Here is a 22202-nt window from a genome sequence, read left to right on the forward strand (position 1 = left end):
GCGGCTGAACGATCGTACATGATGGCGATGTTTGCTCCCAGGTGCTGAGTGCCGGTTATTTCAAGAACATTAAGCTGAAAATATTCTCGAGGCTTCTCGCCAGGTTCTTAGTGCCATGGCAACGAGTATTTTAGCAGATAATTACTCCGTCTTTACTTTCTCATGATTATTAATGTTATACTCAATGGTGTCGGCGTGATAGGAGTAGTTGGAGGGTGAGAATAGGCGTGGGGGAGAGAGAAAAACAGATATAATGATGATTGTCAACTTTTCTGTTTTGGGACCAATCAAAGCTTTTTGTTAATCATCAGCTGCTGAGTTTTGTAATAAAACATAATGAGCTCAAATAAATTTATTTACTTGGAAGTTCTCTGCCTTGCCGACTTACACTTTTTAAGAGGTTTAATTAAAGGTGGAGGAGCTCTCTCTTCTCACCCACTTAAATAAGATCAGGAGAGGAAACAGAGAAGGTGTGGAGTAATTTTACTAATTAGCCATTTGGCAGCAAATCCACGGACATGGAGAAGCATCACAAGGTTGTGGGACTAACAAAAAAATTCCTATCAAATGCAGCATAAATAAAGTTCGCTAAAACGCCCACCCGAACTCAATACCACCCCCACATGTTCCTCCCCCCAAACACACACACACCACGAATCGTCTCGAAAACGCATTAGCTGTGTTGACTGAAAAAAATAGCTCTCCAAGACTGAGGTAAGGAGAGTGTTGACGCGAGGGCAGCGCGATTTAACGCGATTGAAATGATTCGTCGATGGGGAGAGACAAACAGGAGGGAAGAGATGGTGGGTAGCGGGGAGAGAGATAGAGGGAGGCGAGGGAGAGGAGTTAAAGGCCAACCCGAGTCAATCGATGTTCAGTTTAAAGTTCATTGCAGAGTAACAAAATATTCCGCCGTTAAATTAAAAATTACTAAAGAAATGAGTAATTTTAATATGATCAAGAGAAGAGAATCAAACTAGGAACCTTAGTCTCAGTGTGGAAGCGATCCGACAGTCTGCGGACAGCGAGTTGTTAGTTTGGCAGTCCTGTAGTAATCCGCGCCACCTAGGTGAAAATTATCGCCCTTTTCCCAACCGAATCACCGAGCGTTTAATAGCGTTAATAACGACATCCAGTGCTGCCTATGAAATTATTTCCCTTTGCCACTCAAATCCTGTGCCTTGGAGACAGGTATTGAGCACACCTGGATCGTTACACCTTGGTGGCAGACACTTTTCCTCCCTCCCAGCAGCTCCAATCGATAGGATGAGCAAGGAGGGAAAGAAACTGTCCTAGCCACGTCCTCCTTGCTGATTTGTCTGGCAATGTCTGGTGTGCGCGGTGGACTAGTTGACCATCCACATTTCCTTTATATAATCTTTCTAACTGTTATGTAAAATTTTGCCAAAGTTTGTCAAATGTTCGTCCACACCTTCGGAGTGTCTCTTTAACATTTGCCTTGTTAGTTATCCTTCTTGTACATTGTCATTTATCTCTCGGTGGCTTTTTAAACGAATCGACGAACCATTAATTAAGTAAGCTAATGACTTCCAGACTTGGCGGATGATTGCACATTAATATTAACGTGTAGTGGTGTGGTGTGGTGTATACAGGTGATGGTGTGATGGTGTTTTGTTGACCGTCTCTTGTGTCCTGTCTCCTGTCCTTTGGTTTGTCCGGAGACCCTTTTTGATGCACGCTGTCATCTGATGTTGCAGCGAACGAGAAGATAAGGGACATCAAGCCCAAGCCCAAGAACTCGGCACAGATGGTGAGTACAGCTCACTACATCCTTGTTCTCTTGTGCTGAATATTCTTTCGTCGTTTCTGTAATACACACTAGACCCCTTACTGTGAGCGAAGAGATCAAGGAAAAGTGATGATTTGTAAACTTCTTCTGTTTAGTCTTTCCTTCATTTAATTTTCTTATTAATGTTTCTACTTTTCTCTCATGCATCATTATTTCTCCCTTTTTTCTTTTTCATTCATTTATTCTTACCTTAGATGCTCTGTACCAATTTATGTTCTTGCAATATCCCAGAACCACCTCAGAAAATGTTTGTCTGTTTTCTAAGCTTATCATTTGTTTACTTTTCTTAACTTTGTCCCTTATTATCGCTCTTCTCCGCGAAGAATGCGTGTGGAATCCGTACACCAGGAGGATCAATATCCCTCAGGACAGTTTTATTTTCCTCAACAGATCCGTGAATATGTGGATCTGTGGATCTGTGAACTTTGCCTTTCACCACCGTAATATTTTGTTTAGTCACAGCAACTTAATGACATCCTCCATGATGGCACTGTCATTATGCTTTCCTTAAATTCAAGATGCCATCGTTATGGAGGGAGGGTTAAGGGGAGGGAGGAAGAGGAATTTCTTGCAGAGGCCACGCCCACCGGTTCACAGTTTGACGGGGTCACGGTAACCTAGAGGTGAACTTCTGTTGTTCCTTTCTGAAAGAACACATACAATTGTGAACTCGTCCGTGAGTCTCTCATTGTCTCTGTGTTTGTCTCTCATACACCACCCCACCCACTACACCCACACAGCAACCATCATCCACCACCTTGACCACCCATCCACACACACACAGATTTGTCAGCAGACCTCGGCCTCGTTTCGCGTATGCGGGTCAAGTGAGTCAAAGGGAGGCTAATGGCGGACAAGGCAGCCAAGCATGCTTTATCGCCAGCGACATGAAAGCAAAGCCAGCGATGATTCATCTCAGTGCGGGTGGAGCGGCACCAGCTGCTGGCCACAACAGAAGTGTCGTCGACTTTAAAGTGGCATTCTTGAATTTGCGAGCTTCAGAATTTGTCAGGACGCAACATGGCGAAATATGGCGCTCATAGCGACACCAGGGGGGAGACAATCCTGACTAGAATATTTTAACTGGAATGGATTCAACCAAGGCAGTTATGACGTGCCAACAGATGGGTTTTCAGACTCAAACGGAATTCAATGCAAAATTCAGCTTTGTGTTTGTGTGTGTGTCGTCTGTCAACTTATTGTTGCCTGGCTGCTGCATGCGGCGGCATCTCCAACTCTCCGCTTCGCCATTTCTTTTAAAATGACGTTGCATTGGATGACGTGCAAATGTAGATGACGTCGAGCTCGTCTATGACGTCAAACATGTCTATGACGTCAGCAGGTCGTAACCTTTCTTTTCGGAGTTACCTCCTGTTCTTTTGGTGTTGCGATAAGCAATTTAGCGGAGTGTCCTCCCCTAAACGGATGGCGGGAGGATCAGCATTGATCTCACTCGCGACTGTTTGCTTAGGCGGGTGTGAGTACAGAAAAAAAGACAGAAAAAATAGAGAGCGTCCTGCTGGGTACTGTTGTTCATGGCGGTCTTTCTCAACCCCGTGGTTAAAGACATACGACTTACAACCTTCAACATCATTGCTGCATATTTTTTTAGCGCCTTAACATAGTACGGGTCAAAGGTCTCAAAGCCGTTACACCCTGGTAAACAAGGACTGATCGTCAAACGCCAGCTCCCAACTCTTGGTATCATTCTAGCACACGTCTGTTGGCTTCTGCCTCGCTTCATTTATTTTTCTCGTCTTTTTTCCAATCTTTTCTGTTTTCACTCGCCGAGACTTGTCAAGTTGGAGGGATCTGGGATCCTGCACCTATGTCTGACAGGGCGCATCACCTACTCCTGCTGACGCCGACGTGTTCCAGCCAAGGAGACTGCAGGCGCTGTTGCCTGAAGGCTGAGCTCTGGAATCAATCGATCACGTGATGCTGGAGACGTTCCGTTGTGAGAGCCAGTGACGCGCGTGCTGATGAGATAACAGCGAACTCCGCCGCATTCCTTTGTTTCCCCGGCCAGGGTGGAGGAGGTCAGAGGTCGCTGGCGAGTGACGTGCGAGATTCCAGAGTGCTGACGGTACTGACGGCCGCCTGACCTCCAGTCGCTTTGTTGCGTTTCTCGTGGAATGGGAGGGGAATACTTTCGTCCTCAGGCCTGCGTGCCCTGTGGGTTTGGGAGGTTCTGGGTGATGCGAGATGGTGTGGTGTCCACCCTTGTCTCCCTGGTCTGTGTGTAGGGAACAAGACAGTGGACGTGCATTTGTGTTTGTGTTTGTATGTGTGTGTGGTGTTTGTAGTGTACATCCATTTGTTTAAATAATAATTTATATAAAATGATACCTCAGCCTCAGACTTTTACAAAATTAAGCTTAAACTTTTACAAAATGAAAAAAAAAAAAGACCCGCTCCATGCACCAACCTTCACACACTCTTTCCCGTTAGAAGCGTCGTCTATCACAAAAACACACAAACACGCACATTAGAGGTTTTATTTGCCACCATTAGCTGGGAAGGAAAAAACTGACAGAAAAAAAGAAAGAAGCTTTAAAGAACAAATTTACAAACATAAAAACAAACAGCTGATGGACATGTCCATACAAACTTAAAATCTTAGAACCTTTCCACACATTCACGGTGTGGGTTGATGAATTAGGAAGACAGAACCCTCGTCATACACGTGCAACTTTGTTTATGAAAAAATCACAAAACACTTTTTTCTATTTTTCTGGACTCGTTCATTGTTTATTTTTTTACTGCCGTTTAAAGGCACTGTACACGTCTACTTAACACTTCTTTGACATGCACCACGCGTGCATTTTCTCGTGATTTTAGAAACTCCGTTCTGTTTATTCTGAACATTTCTCTGTGCCATACATTTTCTCACAGCTTTGGTAAACTCTTCTGTTTATTCTGTTGTTATTATTATTCTTACATATTTTGTCGTTCTGCTGCATTGTATGTTTCATGTTCTTGCTCCAACCTTCACTTAATCATCCTCCTGTAACATCTGATCTGTCTTTCTTTTAAAGATCATTTAAAGCTGAAGATTTGGGTCCCAAGCACTTTGAATTTTGTTCGCTAATTATTTAAATCGTGACACCCGAGAATCCTCTTCAAGCATTGTTGTTTTTTTTTTGTTTTTTGTTTTTTGTTTTTTTGAAGTACTGACATTGTCTCCTGGTTCTGTTCCTCAAGAGTCAAGAGATCTGTTATTTTGTCTGCGGGCTTTGTTGACAAAGGTCGACTTCGTGTAGGGTAGACAAGGGTTTACAGAAGTCTGCGTTTGGTGAAGCAGTGCGGCTGTGTACAAAGTTTGTTTTCTGCCACCATTCGTGTTCCAGACAGAGAGAGGTATCGATCCCCTACAAGGAGACCGAGTTTGCTTTGACTGGGGTGGGCGCTGGGGTGGCTGGGTGGTTGTGTGTGTAGGGGGGGAGTCGGCTTTGACTGGGGTGGGTGCTGGGGTGGTTGGATGGTTGTGTGTGTTGAGGGGAGTCGACTGACTAAGAGAGTGAAGCAGGGTACGAACTGAAAACGAGGGAACGGATGAGTGGCATAGGCTGGGGTTGACGTGGTGGTGGAGGTCAAGGCTGACAGGAGGTCAACTGGTGCGGACATTAGCATATGGAAGTCTGGAACTGTCCCAAGGAATTTATGGTCCTAGAACAAAGCCGTTCTTCTTCAGACTTTTTCCCTCTTTTTTTTTCCACTCACTGGTAGAGATGCCTACATGAACACACTCACAGACACACAGACAAAAGACACTTGCGTATAAACCAGACTGTGCACCTCACAAAATTTATGTTAGATGCTTTATCTGAGAGTTTCCAGCAACAGCTAGCGATCGTAAGAATTGCATAAGTTTAAGAACAAATTGTCAACACGATGGAGATAAAAAGACGAAAATCAAAGATGGCTGTAAGATCGTTCTGTAAATGTTTTTTTTTTCATCCCTATTAACGACTGTCAGTGAAAAAGACAGCAAAATCTTTAGTTTTCCGGTAAATGGGTTTCGAGTGACTTATTAAAATATGTTGAAGTTTTTTTTAAAGTCTGGTTGTCGTTCGGAGACTGATGCTGAACAGGTAGCAATTGCCTTACAGCGAAAACTGCCGGATGTGGCATCAGATTTGACGTTTGCCCTTACTCGAGCTTTTCCATCTGACGGCCTTTTGGTAAGACAGGAGTAGAACTAAATCTTAACGATTAAACACACAAATGAAACAACGACAGAAGTTAAGGACGATAGTATATTATGTAAAAGATTTATGTTTGTGGAGTTTGGAATACAATGGATGACACTGCGACAGACAACAGCGACAACAAGATGTTGGTCAAGATACTGAGCGGACAGAAATGTTCTTGATGAAAGGACGAAGTGAATGGAAATAGAAATGTTAATTTGTAGCGAAACCAGCACATTTTTATGGTATGCAACCTTATAATAAAATAAATTTTTTTATCTTCGAAAACAAGGAATTCAAAGAATGCAACAGTTGCTAGATGAAGGTGAAACAATTTTAGTAAACACTTATATCCTAACATGAGACACTCTGGAAACATATTCTACCAAAGTATTCCTCATTTTATGTATGGTGTACTTAATTCGATTCTCTCTATTCAGAAAACAATAAGTGTAAAAAGTTAAAACTCTGTCAAAGTTTATATATACGGGAATAGAAATTCAGACAGCAAAGACCGTTATGTCTTTGCCCAACGGCGACGGTTTTGAGAGTTCAGAGGCGGACACTTGCACAGTAACATCACCCCGGGAGACCTTAAAAAAAGAAAAAAAAATAGAATAAGGAAATGCCAGACAAAATAAATTGAATTTTGGGGGTTTGCTGTCTGACAGAAAGAAGAGAGGTCGCGATAGCCATTTTGTGGAGGGGAGACAAGAAGGTTGATGGAGAAAGATCAGTATCAGTATCCAAGGGGGACCATCCAACACTAACGCACACTGCACAACCATTTTAGCCGTTGGAAGAGAGAGAGAAAGGGAGAGAGAGACAAAAAATTCAGACTAGACAGAAGTGACCTCCCCTCTACCTCAACCCTACCTATTGTCTCCCCTTCTGTCTGCAGTCAGCGAGAAGACATGCTTACTCTCTCTTTTTTTTAACATTCGGAGAGGACAACTCAATTATTTGTCCCTCCAGTGCCAGACAGGAAGGCTGCCTGTTGCCTGCATGCTGGCGTCATCGTCGACTTGTTTCATGTCAAGGCCGTCCAGAAGGTTCTTTACTTTCACTGACCTGTCGCTAATGTCACCGGGTCGCTACCAGAGAATCGCGGGAAAAAGACGAACACGTAGGTGGTTCACGTGACACGTGACTGTTACCTTTGTGAGTCCTTCACCAGCTTCATACAAGGAACGAAGAATTGTGTGGGTGTTGCAATGGATGTAGTAAATACCTTTTTGAGGACACCATCGACTGGTGTCTTCATCTCGCATTTATTACAGCGACAATGAAGGTGAAAGGTGATAATGTTCTTATTTTTTTAACCATATTGCAATTTAACCACTCACAAAAATTGACAGCGGTTGGGGGATGTAAAAAAAATTCATGTTCGTGAATATTGGGTGGGAATGTGATGTTGGTGTGGATTTTGTTCGACTTGTATCACAACTTTAGGCGGTTCGAGTCTCAGGCGGCTCACAGAATGACTCCAGCAGAACATTCCATCAAACGCTTGTCTAAGCTCTCCCACCGTACTCTACCGCAACTAAATCGTGACCAGATCGTGCAGGATGTCCCGTGTTTTTTTTTATCCCAACTCGGCTGTTCTCTTCTGTTTTTCATCCTCGGCTGTTTCCGTTGTTTTTCGCCAGACTCGGCGGTTTCCGTTGATTTTTTTTTTCTCTCCGTTTACTCGGCTGTTTCCGTCATTGTCCGGTGTTCTAAACGACGACTGACGTGTTTGGATTTGAAGCAAAAGGCCGATGATCAGTGCGAGCCGAAAGGAAACACGAGATTGTCTTCGCTTTGTGAGAGCGCCGTCTAGCGGAAATTAGTCGCGCGCTGCTTCATCCTGCCCACGTGACTGTTTCTGTTCTCCCCAAACTCCTCTCGCCAGCTTACTTTCTCTTTCTCTCTCGCGGAGGTGAATTCAAATATTTCCATTGTTGAGCAGAATTAGGCGGCGCCAGGATCGATTAGAGGGACAGCTGGAAGTCTGCGGAGGATGCTGAACATTCCTGGGAATGTGTCGGACTCTGGGAGAATCACACCATGGCTGTCATCGTGTGAATGATGCATAATGTGCCGAGTCCTTTTGTCTGCTTTTAGTGTCGAAGTCGTTTTTTGACAAGCCACTTTACACGTTGGTGTTCGTTAGACAAGTTCAGGAGGGTATGCTTGTCCGTGAAAAAAAACAACTCCAAAAGAAACAACAGAGAACTGTTGCATACGATTGGTAAAAAGGTTGTCGTCCCATGTAACCTGGAGGAATCGGAGGTGGTTGAGGGGAAAATGTCCCACCGTGCTCTGGACTTAGGGAAATGCTTGACCATTGGCGGTTAATTCATCCGGGAGTCTTACGTGACGATGATCATTGTCTGAAGAGGTCTGGGCGCGAGTCAGTTGAGGCCCTCGCTATGCCTTGAATATGAAGGTATTGGTATTGTGGCGTCACCATCGTCGATCCCCTCCCTACCCCTGTTCTCCTCCTCCCCCAACGCATCATCCCGTCATCTATCTTCTCACATCGATCGCAGCACGTGAGTTGCACGCTCTGGTCCCAAGTCCTGGTGATGGAGACGCTCCTCTACATGCTGGCCCTGGATGCCACTACGACAGCGCTCGAAACTTCTGGAAGCTGAGTTTCTCTTAAACATGTTGGACCTCCTCGCCCAGTGAAATATCTATAAGAGTTTTGTGAAAATCCAATGCGTAAAGCTCTGTATGATTTCAAGAATTCTCCTGGATCCCAATCTGTATGGACGTGAAGCTTCTTCGTTGTTTTAAATAAGATATCAGTCTTTGAGCGAGAAGAGGGGTGGGTTGGGATGGGAGAAAGCTCAATATAAGATACTATTCCCAGAACCTTAGTGATATCTCCACCCTTCCCAAGATACAAGCATCGTGATGCCAGCTCTCCTTGGCTGTAGTCTTGAGAACTTGATGTCCCTGGCTCTTTTTTAATATTTTCCAGGTCTTCTTCCCTCATGGAGATATTTACTGACCTTTTGAGAAAGAAAATGGAAGCATCTGCTTAGTTTTGTAGAAATACTGACTTATATTTGGCTCGGCCCAGTTTTTTGAAAGGAAAAAAAATGTTTTATTGTGATAGATATTTCGTAACGAGCCAGTGATCGATGTGGTGGAACTAAAGTCTGACAACGAAATGATCGTCCTCTCACCCTCTCCACCATACTCCCCATTTTCCCTCCACCTACCTACCCCCCAATCCCCGTTTCTCCCCTTCTCTCTCTCTAGACTAGTTTGCGAGTGTGAACTCACGCATGCGTATCACTTAGCACAGACGACTGTCAGAGGCGGCAAGGCAAAGACATCAAACATTTAAAAGTCAGACTTCTCGCCAAAATGGAAAAAAAAATTCCCTGGGGAGATTTTGTGAGCGTCAAGCGAAGGCAGCCATGATTGGCTGGCGGTATGCGATCCTTTTCTGTCCCCCTCCCCTCTCACCTCCACGCACCCGCTCACTCGCTCCCACCCTGAGTGGATCTCTTGATGATAGCGACTGGAACGGAGCGGGTGTGTCGCCCACTGCTGCAGATCACTGATCACGTGGGAGAGTTCAAAAAAGCGAAATGTGAAAAGGCTGTTTCTATTGGGATTCTAGGAAAGAAATTAACTTTCTCGTTCCACTCTGTGTGTTTTTGTTTTTGTTTTTTTTATCCATTCTTTTTTCGTTCTTCCATTTTTTTGTCTCTCTATCTCTCTAACAGCTTTCCTTTAAGATGATGTTTGGACATAACTAATAATGAGAATTTTCTTTTGATGTAAAATTTCAATATTCGTAATCCCGGTTTAATCAAAAAAAAAAAAAAGAAAAAAAAGAAAAAGAAAAGGAAATAAAGAAAGAAAGAAAAGATGGATTTTGAACAAACGAATGCAAAGTTCTTCCTTTCTACAAAAGGTCGCTTTCTACAAACTCTGTCTGGACGTCACATCCCGTAAAAAAACCGTTACGAACTACGCGGAAATGACGTCCCGCTCATCCACACCCAATATCGCGCAATTCACGGACGTTACGAGAGTTATGCCGAGAGCAGCAGACGAACAGTTTTCATCCAGAATATATTTCCACGGCAGACATTAAGCTGCAGGATTAGTTCTGGCGCTTGCCCAGGCTGCTTGCCCATGGTGCACTGCGCGGTTCCAGAATTTTGCATAACGGTGGGAGGTAAATTGCGGTACCCACGGAAGCTACACGTCTAGTACCCCTTGCCTGTTCCCCTCCCTCTCCATCCCACCCATCCTCCACTCCTCCTGTCTGGCCGTGATTATAAAAAAAAAAAACTCTCGTTTCTTGTGTAGGAAACTTGGAAGCAGTTTGGGGTCTTCCACAGTGAATAAGGACACTGGAACGCGGGAGATGTCTTTTATGCTGTCAGTGTAGGTCATAGGTCACGTGTTTATTTCTGGTCCGTCGCGAATGAAGGGTCGATCAGACATGACGCACAAAGCTGAGATCAGATTTGAATTTTTTTTTTTTTCGGTGTGCTCGCCCTAGACGAGATTCTAATTTGACCCAACGTCCATGACCAACGGGCAGTGTTTGCATTGGGGCGATCGTGCACAATTCAAAATGGAAGAAATTAAGTCCCGATGAAATATTTAGGAGCATTTTAGTAATATATTGATGGTTATGATTGTGTTAGCGGTGGTGGTGGTGGTGCAACATCACAAACAGCAACAGATTTAGTGTGCACTGCTTCAGTTGTTGCATGAGCAATTAGCAATAATTTAATTTGCAACCGTTCCCCAAGGAATAGGCGCAAACAGTCTCGTTCACACCACCCCTCTTCTCTCCCTCCCCCTACCGCAAACTGAGAGATTACGATGAGATGAAAGTCGAAAGGTGAGGTTACCTCCGTGTGGGGTGTGGATGAGGATGGTGTGAGAGGCAGACAAACACCTGTGGCACATGCAGCTCCAATGATGGAAGAACAAAAGGCGATGGACAGGTGGAAACACTTGTGTATGTGTGTCGATGGGTTGGAGGCAAGCATGCTGCAGAAGATGGATTGCGATGATTCATCTGCCTCCAGCGCTGACTGATGAAATCATTAGTCCGTGACCAATTGCCGAGCGCCGTTTGCATGACACGAGGGAAAGTGTTTCCACCGCATGACCTTTGCCAGGAGGCGGGTAGTCTGTGCAAACACCATCCACAGAATAATGAAACTGCAGCTCCAGAAGTGTTACATCCTCACAGAGCAAACAGATTAACAACTGTTTTACTGTCTGTTGTACCATTTGTGTGATGCGTGCACAGCCACGGACACCAGTGGGAAAGGCAAACATTTTCCAATTTTGTTATTCCGTAGCCGGACTACGTGAATATTCTGTGAATACTATGTGAATATTCCGATTGCTATGTTTTGTTCTGTTAGCTCGACTCTGGCAAAACTTTTTTTTTGTTGCCAACATTGAAATAAAATCATAAAAACAAACTCTAGAAACTAATATCTTAAACATTACAAACGTTTACACTAGTTCTGACCCAGTCTTGCTCTTTTTTTCGGGTAGTCCCTAGGTGGAGATAACTCCCGCGCACTAAAGACATTTATATTCGCAGCTAAAATCTTATCGCGAGTTGTCTTCCATAAAAGCAAAGTAAAAGCCAGTTTGTCAATTAAATTCGTGCAATAAAAACCAAAACCAACGATATGTGAAGGTTGTGTCCCTTTCGCTAATGGTTCACAATCTACCCAGAGTTTGCCGGCATGCAGAAAGAGGAGTAAGTGAACCGTAACTGTCGGGTCGCTCTGAGAACTGACGGGTAGACACTGTTATCTTCTAATGATAATTTTTTTGTAAAGATGATCTTTTTATAGGTCAGTAAGGTTGGTGTAGATGGAGAAAACTAAGTAAGGGAAGCTTGGCCATGGGTTATCTTCTCGAAGGGCCTACAGCCTCGACATGAATTTCGAACCAGGCTGCCTTTTGTCTCAGTGCTTACGGGTGCTGGCGAGCAGAGGCTGTAGGAACTCTCCACGGCGAGGGAAGCATTATGCACGTGCGTGACGTCAAAAGTAGGTGCACGTGCGGACTTGCTTTATGAGCTCTTACCCCCGGGGTGGGTGGCTTTGTATATTGTTGGTCGTGCCGCCTGACTGGGTAGCAGCTAGACAGTGAAACTAGTAGGTAGTGGATGATGGGGGAGGGATGGAGAAGCATCCCCACACCTCTTTCTTCCAAAGTCGCCGAGTAAACAGCTTTTGACAGCGTTTCCTCGTCGTCACGTGACTGACGGAATTTTTGTTGAGAGAGGCCTCGCGGAGTTTCTCGTTAACGAAGTCATGTTACCAGCAGGTGTGGTCCGCATCCCTCCGAGATACATTTTCCTAAGAGTGGATACAGCGAAACATCAAATACTGCGATTTCAGTCTTTTGAATGTTGGTAACCGTGTAATTTCAAAAGACGGTTCTGTTACTTAGTGTTGCGTCAGCAAACCGTTAATATTTTGTTTTGTTTTTGTTCTCCGTCGTTAGACCAACAATAATTGAGAAAAAGAACGAAAGAGAGGCAGGGAAAAGTAGGAGAGGAAGTAAGAAGAAGAAGAAATAAAGGGGAATGCCAGGCACGCAAACTTGCGAGCAGCATCAGCGGGTACCGTAAACACGAGATGCCTACCTGGCTGTGGCCAGGTGCACGTCACTGGTGTACCTGACTGTTTGGCGTTAACCCCTCCACACACCATTTCCAAGTGATTCTCGTTAAGCACGTACTCAACTGACTTGAACTTTGCGGGTAGGTCAGTCACCTTAACAAGTTCACTCATGCCCTTTTGTCCCTAGTTTCTAGAAATTGGTTAAAGCGAGTCACTCCAGGAAGAAAACTTTGTTTACAATCAGTCAGCAGGTAAAACACACCGTTGTCGTTAATTGAACACGAAAACCCAGTGTCTTGTAAAACCTTTATTTATTTAAGCTTGGGGGGTGGGGGCGATTGACCTTTGACTCGAAACCATCCGCATGTGACGTCACTGACGGTGCCAACGAAAATTCTTTGTAACAAGCACAATGAGGCGTTGCCATGACAGCAAACCGACACGTGTGATATCATGGAGAGTCAGGGCTTTCTAAGCATCGTGTGAACATGTCTGTGTTGAAAGGTTTCTGTATGTCGATCACTTTACGACCGGGTACTTAGCTGTGATCTCTCCTTCTCTACCCCAGGGTACACTTTCTCACTCAGCTTACTTTATTGTAGAGCCGCTCTACCACCTCTAGTAAATCCTTGCGCGAAATGTAATTCCGCTTGTTTGTCTTTTAAATTTACAGTTTGAAGGCGAGTATAATTGAAACTCCGCATGCTGACATGTTTGTTTTCTTTGAATCAGTTCTACTTCCGTTTGATTACATCAAATTGTTTGTCTTACGAGTACTGTAGCCATTTTCAGCAGGGTGCAGATGAGTTTATTTGGTAGGTGTAGATAGTAAATCTGTAGCACCACCGACAGATAGTAATAACTGTCACATTATTAGTCTGTACTGCTGACTGTTGTATGCCACCCTCCTCCATTATTTAGCTTACTGTAAGTTTACACTAACTTGCTACAGCAGTTAGCCATGTTTACACTAACTCACCGGGTACATTAGCTTGCCGTGATATTCACCTTCAATATTCACCTACAACAGCTGACGAACCATGGCGAAGTCGGGCTTTGCAACTCCGGTCCACCTCATCACATCATCCTTTAAAAATAAAAAGTTCCTTCCATTAAGATGAAAGACAGTTTTTTTTAATGTTTACCCCTCAAGTTGCTTGCTTCTGCTTCTGGCGTCAGTGCGCTTCTTAATTCAATTATCTCCCCAGGTCTGTAGCAAGCGTGTTGAATTGCATCCATTATCTGTCGTCTGCTACAAATTCTTGGAGGAGGAAGTGGCGGACGCCCTCCGGCGGAGCAACAGAACCCGTTGGGGTGGAGGTGCCGAGGTGCGAGTGGGGGGCGAGAGGAGAAAGGTCGGGAGGGATGGATGCTTTGCCGGGTAGGACAAGAGGAGGGAGGACAAGAGACGCAAGGGAGGACAAGAGACGCTTCACCCATGAACTAACAGAGGAAGCAGAGACAGCAGCCACACAGGGAAACATGAAGAGGTTATATGAAATAACACGAACTCTGTCAGGCAAGAGCGTAAACTCAAACAAGCCAGTGAAAGACAAAAACGGCAAGACCATAACAAATGATGCAGAGCAAAGAGACCGCTGGATGGAGTACTTCGAAGAGATGCTGAATAGACCTCATCCACCATCCTTACCTGTCATACCACCAGCAACTGAACAACTTCACGTCAACACCAGCCCTCCCACTAAGACAGAAATCATCAAAGCTATCAAAAGCATGAAAAATGGCAAAGCAGCAGGCCCGGACGGCATACCTCCAGAAGCATTAAAGGCAGACCCAGAAACAACAGCAACAATTTTACAGCCCCTCCTACACAAGATCTGGGAACAAGAGCTAATCCCAGCAGACTGGAAATTAGGCCACCTGGTCAAACTTCCAAAGAAAGGAGACCTGTCCCAGTGCAACAACTGGCGGGGAATCATGCTGCTGTCCATCCCCAGCAAAGTCCTGACAAGGATAATACTAGAGAGACTGAAGAAGGCACTAGACATGAGAATGAGACCAGAACAAGCAGGGTTTCGCCAAGACAAATCATGCACTGACCATATTGCAACCCTTCGTATCATCATAGAACAGTCCATCGAATGGCAATCCTCCCTTTATATAACCTTTGTGGACTTTGAGAAGGCCTTCGACAGTGTAGACAGGGATGTCATCTGGAGACTGATGAACCACTATGGTATTCCACCTAAATTCATAAACATCGTCCAGGGATTGTATGAAGACTCATCCTGCCAAGTTATCCATAATGGCAGACTCACTAAACCTTTTGTAATGAAGACTGGTGTAAGACAGGGTTGCATACTATCACCGACAATCTTCCTGATGGTCATAGACTGGGTTATGCGTAAGACGACCCAAGACAACAACACCGGTATCCAGTGGACCTTCACTAAACAGCTAGAAGACCTGGACTTTGCAGATGACATTAGTCTCCTATCTCATCGGCAGCAGCATGCACAAACCAAACTGAGCAAGCTAGCAGAGGAAGCAGAAAAGACCGGCTTAAAGATCAACAAAAAGAAGACCGAAGTGATGAAATTCAACAACAAGCAAGAACTTCCAATTCAACTTCAAGGCGAGAACATCCTAGAAACAGACCGCTTCACATATCTGGGGAGCATCGTCAGCAAGGATGGTGGAGCGGACGAAGACATCAGAAGCCGCATAAACAAGGCCAGGCATGCTTTCAACAGTCTGCGCCCCATCTGGAACTCCCGAGCATTATCCCTTCGCAACAAGACCCGCATATTTAACACCAATGTGAAGGCAGTCCTACTGTATGGCTCTGAAACTTGGAGAGTGACAAACACCATCAACAACAAGCTCCAGACCTTCACCAACCGATGCCTTCGCCATATTTTGAGAATAAGATGGCCTGAGAGGATCTCAAACAGCAGCCTGTGGGAAAGAACTAACCAGAATGCCACTAGTCAAGACATCAAAAAGCGCAAGTGGGGTTGGATAGGACACACCCTGCGCAAACCGGCTGACACCATTGCCAGGCAGGCACTTGACTGGAACCCGCAGGGGAAGAGAAAAGTTGGAAGGCCAAAACAGACTTGGAGAAGATCAGTAGAGAGCGAGGCAAAGGCTGCCGGAACCACATGGGCCCAACTGAGGGGGGCTGCCCAAAACCGGGTTCGCTGGCGAGGTGTTGTTGCGGCCCTATGCTCCTTGAGGAGTAACAAGGAATGATGATGATGATGCATTTGTCCATATCTTCCTTAACTGTAATCCTTTCACATTTGAAAATCAGTCAATAATTAGAGGTGAGAAATTATGGTAATTGCGCTTTTAACATGTTAGAAAACGAGAAAGTCCTGCATGTGGACTGTAAACTAGGCAGTCAGACATTGAAACTGGAAACAAACAAAAACTGATTCTTTCGGCAAATTTCATTTCGTGACAATGATGAAAAATTTGAACTTAGAGGACTGGAAAGAAGACGAACAGCACTAAAAACAACTTTTACTCTCGCAAAATATTTTTAAGGGTTTAGGGAGAAGATGGAGTAAATTTATTTATTCTTCTTGAAATACTCCGACCTACATACCCGGTCTCCAGAGATGCGCTCATGGTGGTGCACTCCATCACCTGTCTGACGGCCATTGTAGACATTTGATTGAATGTGGAGGGAGGAAGGGAGCGAGGGAACAAAAATCAGGCGGTGTTTGACTTTTCCCCCCAGTTAGTGGGTATCGATCATGATTTACCAGGTCGGAGAGTCGCTTGGGGGGGATGGGGAATGGGATATGGTGCCTACATCCGGGGCTCTGCACCGCTGTTGAGTTGACAGGAATGTAGCCTGAAGGCGCCGTGCACTTTCACAGGTTTCGGGAGAAAAAGGAATCTTGCACTCGACGCTTACTCACCCGTGAGCTGATGGACAGACGGTAAATGAGGGTGGGGAAGGGAGCAGTATCGGGTGGGGGGACGTGTTAGCAGACAGAACTCGTCACTTGAGGCGTGCAGACAGAAGAAGTGGAGTGAGGGGATGGTAGCCAGGAGTCCAAGACTGGTACTTGCTTAGTGCAGTCGCCCTAAGCAACAGGTCTTTTATCAAGATTCTCTGGCGAGTGACAAAGATTCTTGGCACACACCTTATTTATTTTTATTTTATTTATTTATTTTTGCATATGAGGGAAAAGCTCGAACTCAGTTACCATCACCTTTGACCTCGATCGTTTTGTCCGCTCAAGAGGCTGAATTTTTTTAAATTGTGTGGTTTTTTGTGATTATATTTTTGTTGTTGCTGTTGGGGTTTTCTTGTTTTTATATAAAAAATGAATTCCTTCAAATGCAACAACCGCAACATCACATCATTTTCACGGACCGGTGAAGGTGTTTGGGGATCTTCTGGGGCTCAAGTGACACTTGACTGTGACAGGCGAGAGAAAGGTGGCTAACACGTGGGTGGGCGGAGGACGGGGTGGGAGGTAGGAGAGTGGGATGGGGAAGCTCTTCAGTCAGGAATGTCAGTTGCAGAGCTTCCAATTATCCTCCCCGTCATCTGGCATTGACGTCAATGGGCGTGACCGAGTCTTAACAAGGGTTAAAGGTCGTTAAGTCACCTACAGTTCTGACTCATTTTTACAGTCTTGCAGAAACTTCTGTCCAGTGTTGTTTTAGAGGAAACCGTTCGTAACTGAAATTAATAGAGGTTATTTTTTGTCCTTTTCTGGAAGCCGACCAAAAGTTACGGTCAAGCCATGAGAAGAGTTGGTGGATATGCCTGCTTATATTTGAAAGCAGCACGCCATTTTCTTTTCAATAACATCTTTAGCTCATGCCAGCGACGACAGCAGACTGTATCGCCAATTTTTGTTGAAAGAAGATTGTCTTCCCCGATGATTCTTGACTAAGGAGATTTGTGAGCTCCGGATGATCAAAAGAAACAAAGAGAAAAACTATGTCACGTGTTTTTTTGGCGTGTGTGTGTCTCTTCATCTGTCATTTCATTGTTTACCTGTCGTCTGGTGTTCCTTTCTTTCAGTCTGATATACCTGAGTATGTTCTTTCCTGCCTTCTTTGGTTCGGTCGCTCAACGGTTAGCCTCTTTCTTCAATGCAATACAAGGGTTGGCTGTCTCGGGTTCAGTTCTCGTCTCGGCACACTGTTCTTTCTCTGCCTGTGACATCTGTTTACAGGGCTGGCTTCTTTCCCGTGATATAACCTTAGTTGCTGGCTCGGCATAAAACACCAATCCCTCCACTCTCGAATCCTTCCCAAACTCTGTTGTTTCCATTGTTGATGACCTCGCTAACCTCACACTATTCACTACCACCACTGCGACCACCACCAATATGTTGATTTCCTCGGGTAAATTGATGGTGTGGTGGGGTTGGGTGGAATTGTTCGCACAGTGCGACAATCACCGGATGCTTTGCGTGGAAAAGTCTTTTCTTGAATTTCTGGTCTCTGAGAAAAATGACCATGGGAATCCCTCCAAATGGAACTTTCTTTTTTTTAAAAATAAAACCCCAAGTTTTATAGTTTTAGAATTCTGTCATTCTAAACTATTTCTGAAGATCCTTTTTCCTGTTTCTTTCTTTCGCCATGTTTTTTGGCTTGTCAACCAGCCCTCCTCAGTGATTTCATTTTCTAAACGTTCGTGCTGTCGTGCACAAAGGACACTCGCCTTTACGATTTCTTCTCGCAGAGACAGAATAAAAATAATAGAAAGAGCCAGTAGTCATGTCAGACTCACAAACAGGCATGCACGCGAATTACCAACCCCACACTAAAAGAAGCTTTCTTTCCGCTCCCATTAACTGTGATTAAATTTAGTCGGAAATTGTGTTTGTCAAAGCTAAACACGTAGAGGTATAAAATAAAAGCCATTGTTGTGGAGCTGTTACAAACCGACCACATTTTTTATTTTGAATATCACATTGATGTGGTGTAATTTATTTTTTGTTGATGTGGGCGTGAAATGTGTAGCTGCGGAAGACAAACTTTCGTTTTCAAGATCTTTAATGATAGTAGAAGCACGAAAAAGTAGGGTTGGAGGGAGAGGGAGGGCTGGAAAGGAAGAGGGGAAAGGTAGAGACAGAAGGTTAGGGGTGTGGGAAATGGATGTTAGGGAGAGAGAGAAAGCTGACAGAACAAAGAAAAAAGGTTTGGGCTGGAGATGGGGAAGGAGGAATAATGCGAGTCGCAAGCACACACATACTTACTTTACTTGTCCATGCACGTGCGCGCGTGACAGACAGTTTGCCAGTGTGACATGCACAGGACTGTGCAGCTGCTGCAGTGGAAACAATTTCGGATGCTGATGTCAGCCAGGGATGCTGTCTTGTGGTCTACAGATGCTGGTGGCCGTGTCAACATCGCGGCCTCTCTCTATCCTCGGTCCTTGTTTGTTTACACAATTAACGGTGTCAAGAAACAATAGCTTCTTTGTCATCTGTTGTGATGTTTATTTTACATGACCATTGTTTTCCCATCGAAACTGATATTTATTTATATCACCTTCAAAAAGAATGATGTTAGGGTATTTTTCCTTCACAAATGTCGTTGAATAGGAGAATCGCTTCTTTGTCCATCCCTTTAAGTGAAAATAAAAATTCTAATTTAGTTAGCATCGCGTGTCTTTAGATAACGGTCGGTATGCATGTTGGTGGTATCGCTAACTGTTGACCAGTCGTCCTTTGATTAAGTTATTGACCTCATTTTCCACGTGCATGTTCTTTGTTTTTCAGGTGGAAAACATCAACACTTGCCTGACATTTTTAGCGGGGCTTGGAGTGAGTGTCGAGGGGCTGAGTGCCAAAGGTGAGTGTCACGTGGTCGCACGTTTCTCAACCTTGTATGCCAGCACGCACGCGCTCACACACTATCTCTCTATCACACACCACACACACGTACACACACGCACTCTTTATCTCTCTATCACACACACACCACGCGCGCGCCATGATGGGAGGAGGAGCAGGTAATGGCGATGTCACTAAAGTTACATCTGGAATTGAGGAAATCTGTGTTCTGGTGTTGAGATATGTGAGGGTGTGGTAGATGTTACAACTACATGTGCCGGCTCTTCACGTCAGTCTCAATATTTCTCGTCAAATTTATCATCGTCCTGATCAGGTGATTTCATACATTCAAACATTATCACAAAGCAACTATCTTTTCCTCCGTCTTCTTTTGAAGCTGGAAGCAGAAGAGCAGGTCTAATAACATCCGTATCACATTTTTGGTTTAATCAAATTCTGAGGTGCGATCTCATCGATAGAGTTCTAATGCTTGCTTCCTGAGTTTTTATTTTGGTTCTTTTTTTTTTTTTTAAGTTTCCCTCATCAATGCAACTTTATGCATCTGCTCCGACTCGCATGACGTGTCAGGTAGAAGATACAAATTTATTTATGTTATTTTTTGCAGCTGTGTGTAAACTGTTCAAAGAAAAACAGATATCTGTAAAATCCAGAAAAGGAAAACTTATTCTAGGGTTTCATGTAGAATCCTAAAAGATAAAAGATGTGTTCCACAGCTGCGTGCAAACTCTCGGAGACTAAGACGAGTTTCTGAGTTGCCTGTAAACTCTAGGACACGTGATCACGCTCCAGCATCTTGCTTTGATGTTTGTCCTATGTGAACTCTGTAAAGTCGGAAATTTCTTGTCGGTTGTTCTGTTGTTAAGCGAGCAAACTATAGGTGTTTTCTAGAATGGAAAGTTCTTACCCACGATGAAAAGGATAGGTGGATAAGATTTCATAATACTATTTTCAAGAAGAAATGACAAGCTGATAAGTAGTCTTTGGTTAGTTGAATACATTTAACAGATGACGATCAGGTTTCTGCTTTCATCAGTAGCACATACATGTCATTTAAAAAAATATTAGAATTAAGTGGGAATTGTGCAATTATTATCTGTCTCTAATAAAGAGGAGAGAGCAGGTGTGGTGCTAGATAATTTACTGAACCTCGATATAAAATTACAATAGTAATAATACTCCAATGATTAACTTGTTTTTCTTTATCTATTGTCTCCCATTGGAACATCTTTATCTGGCAGTGTGTAGTTTCTTATCGTCTGGGAGATTGCTTATATAATAGTTTGCAATTTTCTAAATTAATTATAGTTTAACCTGGTTGTTTGCACTTTGCTGATCTAATAATTTGTAGTTTGCTAACCAAACAGTTTATAGTTTGTTGACCTGGTGGTTTGTAGCTCAGTGAACTAATATATTATAGTTTGCTGACATTGTAGCTTGTCCTTTGCTGGCTGGAATTTTTGTGTAGGTTCGTGTCCTGGTAGTCCACTTTGCCAAAAGGATCATATGGAGCATACGGGTGCCCGGAACACCCGGGGTTCCAGACATTTCTTAAGGATGAATACTTCATCGATAAGCACGGCATCACCAGATTTTATGAGCAGACTTCGTGTAGGGTTAGTGGATTGGAAGAACCGTTAAAGTTGTTGACGACATTTTACTACCTCTGCTCCATTTTAAAAGGTTCTTAACATCCTTCATTTAATGTTTGTCCTTCAGTCAGGATCAATCCAGAGAGAGGTTTGGCTGAGACCAGTTTACAGCAGTTTACAGCAGGTTTACCGAGTTTACCGAGAGATGATATTTGTCAGTACAATTAACCCCTAGGTTCTCGCGCCCACTAAAACAAGCTGCTGTAATGAGGATGTCAAGAAGGATCAATTGAAATATTGTTTTTTTTTAATTTGATCTTCGCAGATTTTTTTGGGTGGGTGGGAATTTTGTGAAAAACTTTCCTACCGCTTCATTAAGCAGTAAACCTGAACTTTTGTGACAACTGCGCATGTGGAGTGACCCTTCCGTTGGATTAACGAGGCACATCAAGATTACCATTTCTAAAATAGATATTAGTTCCCGTCTGACCTCACGTGACCCGGCTCACCCTCATCTTTATCGTTACACATTACAATAATCTCAGTAATGCGCATGCTCACTGTGCGATGTATCGATGAATAAAACCTGAAGGGTGATAGGCTTTTGCAGAATCAGAGTTGTGATTGAATAAAAAGTTGGCTGCCGCTGTGCTAACAAGAAACTATTCCAGGGATAAGTGCTGTGCTAACAAAAACATGAAAGTGAATGCGGGACTAGCGCTCTGATAAAAATAAATAAAAGGAAGAAGATAAAATAAAAACCCACGAAAGCGGAAGTGACCGAGCAAAAACCTGAGAGTTACGCGAGTGAGTTTTTTTTTCTAACATAAGATCAGCAAAGCGCGGCAACCACTGCATTTCGGTGATTACATGGGATGCGAAGGGCGGTAATCGATTTCAATATTAGCGAAATTTGCCTGTTGTTGTTGTGTTTTTTTTTTTTAAAGTCCACTGATTGCAGAGAGGACATAACAGTAAAAACTAGGTTTAAAGCATTTGATTTAGGAGCACACCCTCAGCCAAATGAGACTTGAGTGTTTAGGATTGTGCTCCCGCGCTCCGCTTGCCTCCCTTGAGAGATGTCTTTAAAGGTCCTTTACAATACATCTCTACATGCGCAGCTGGTGGCAAGCTGGTCACAAGCTTAGTTTAAAAAAAATAGAGCGAAGAGAAAGCGCTGACTTTTGCGAAAA

At 44.0% G+C, this 22202-nt stretch overlaps 1 protein-coding gene across 7 annotated transcripts in view; it reads left to right on the forward strand.

The window, feature by feature from the left end:
• The window catches only part of LOC112565664 (neuron navigator 2-like), a 207750-nt gene that overhangs the window by 150053 nt on the left and 35495 nt on the right, over positions 1-22202 (forward strand). For all 7 annotated transcript variants that reach the window (XM_025241282.1, XM_025241280.1, XM_025241284.1 and 4 more), the window contains exons 3-4: positions 1719-1771; positions 19346-19418. In XM_025241282.1, coding sequence (XP_025097067.1) covers positions 1719-1771; positions 19346-19418 — 126 coding nt within the window. The remainder of the gene's footprint in view (positions 1-1718; positions 1772-19345; positions 19419-22202) is intronic.

Source organism: Pomacea canaliculata, linkage group LG6 (genome assembly GCF_003073045.1).
Source record: "Pomacea canaliculata isolate SZHN2017 linkage group LG6, ASM307304v1, whole genome shotgun sequence".
NCBI lineage: Eukaryota > Metazoa > Mollusca > Gastropoda > Architaenioglossa > Ampullariidae > Pomacea > Pomacea canaliculata.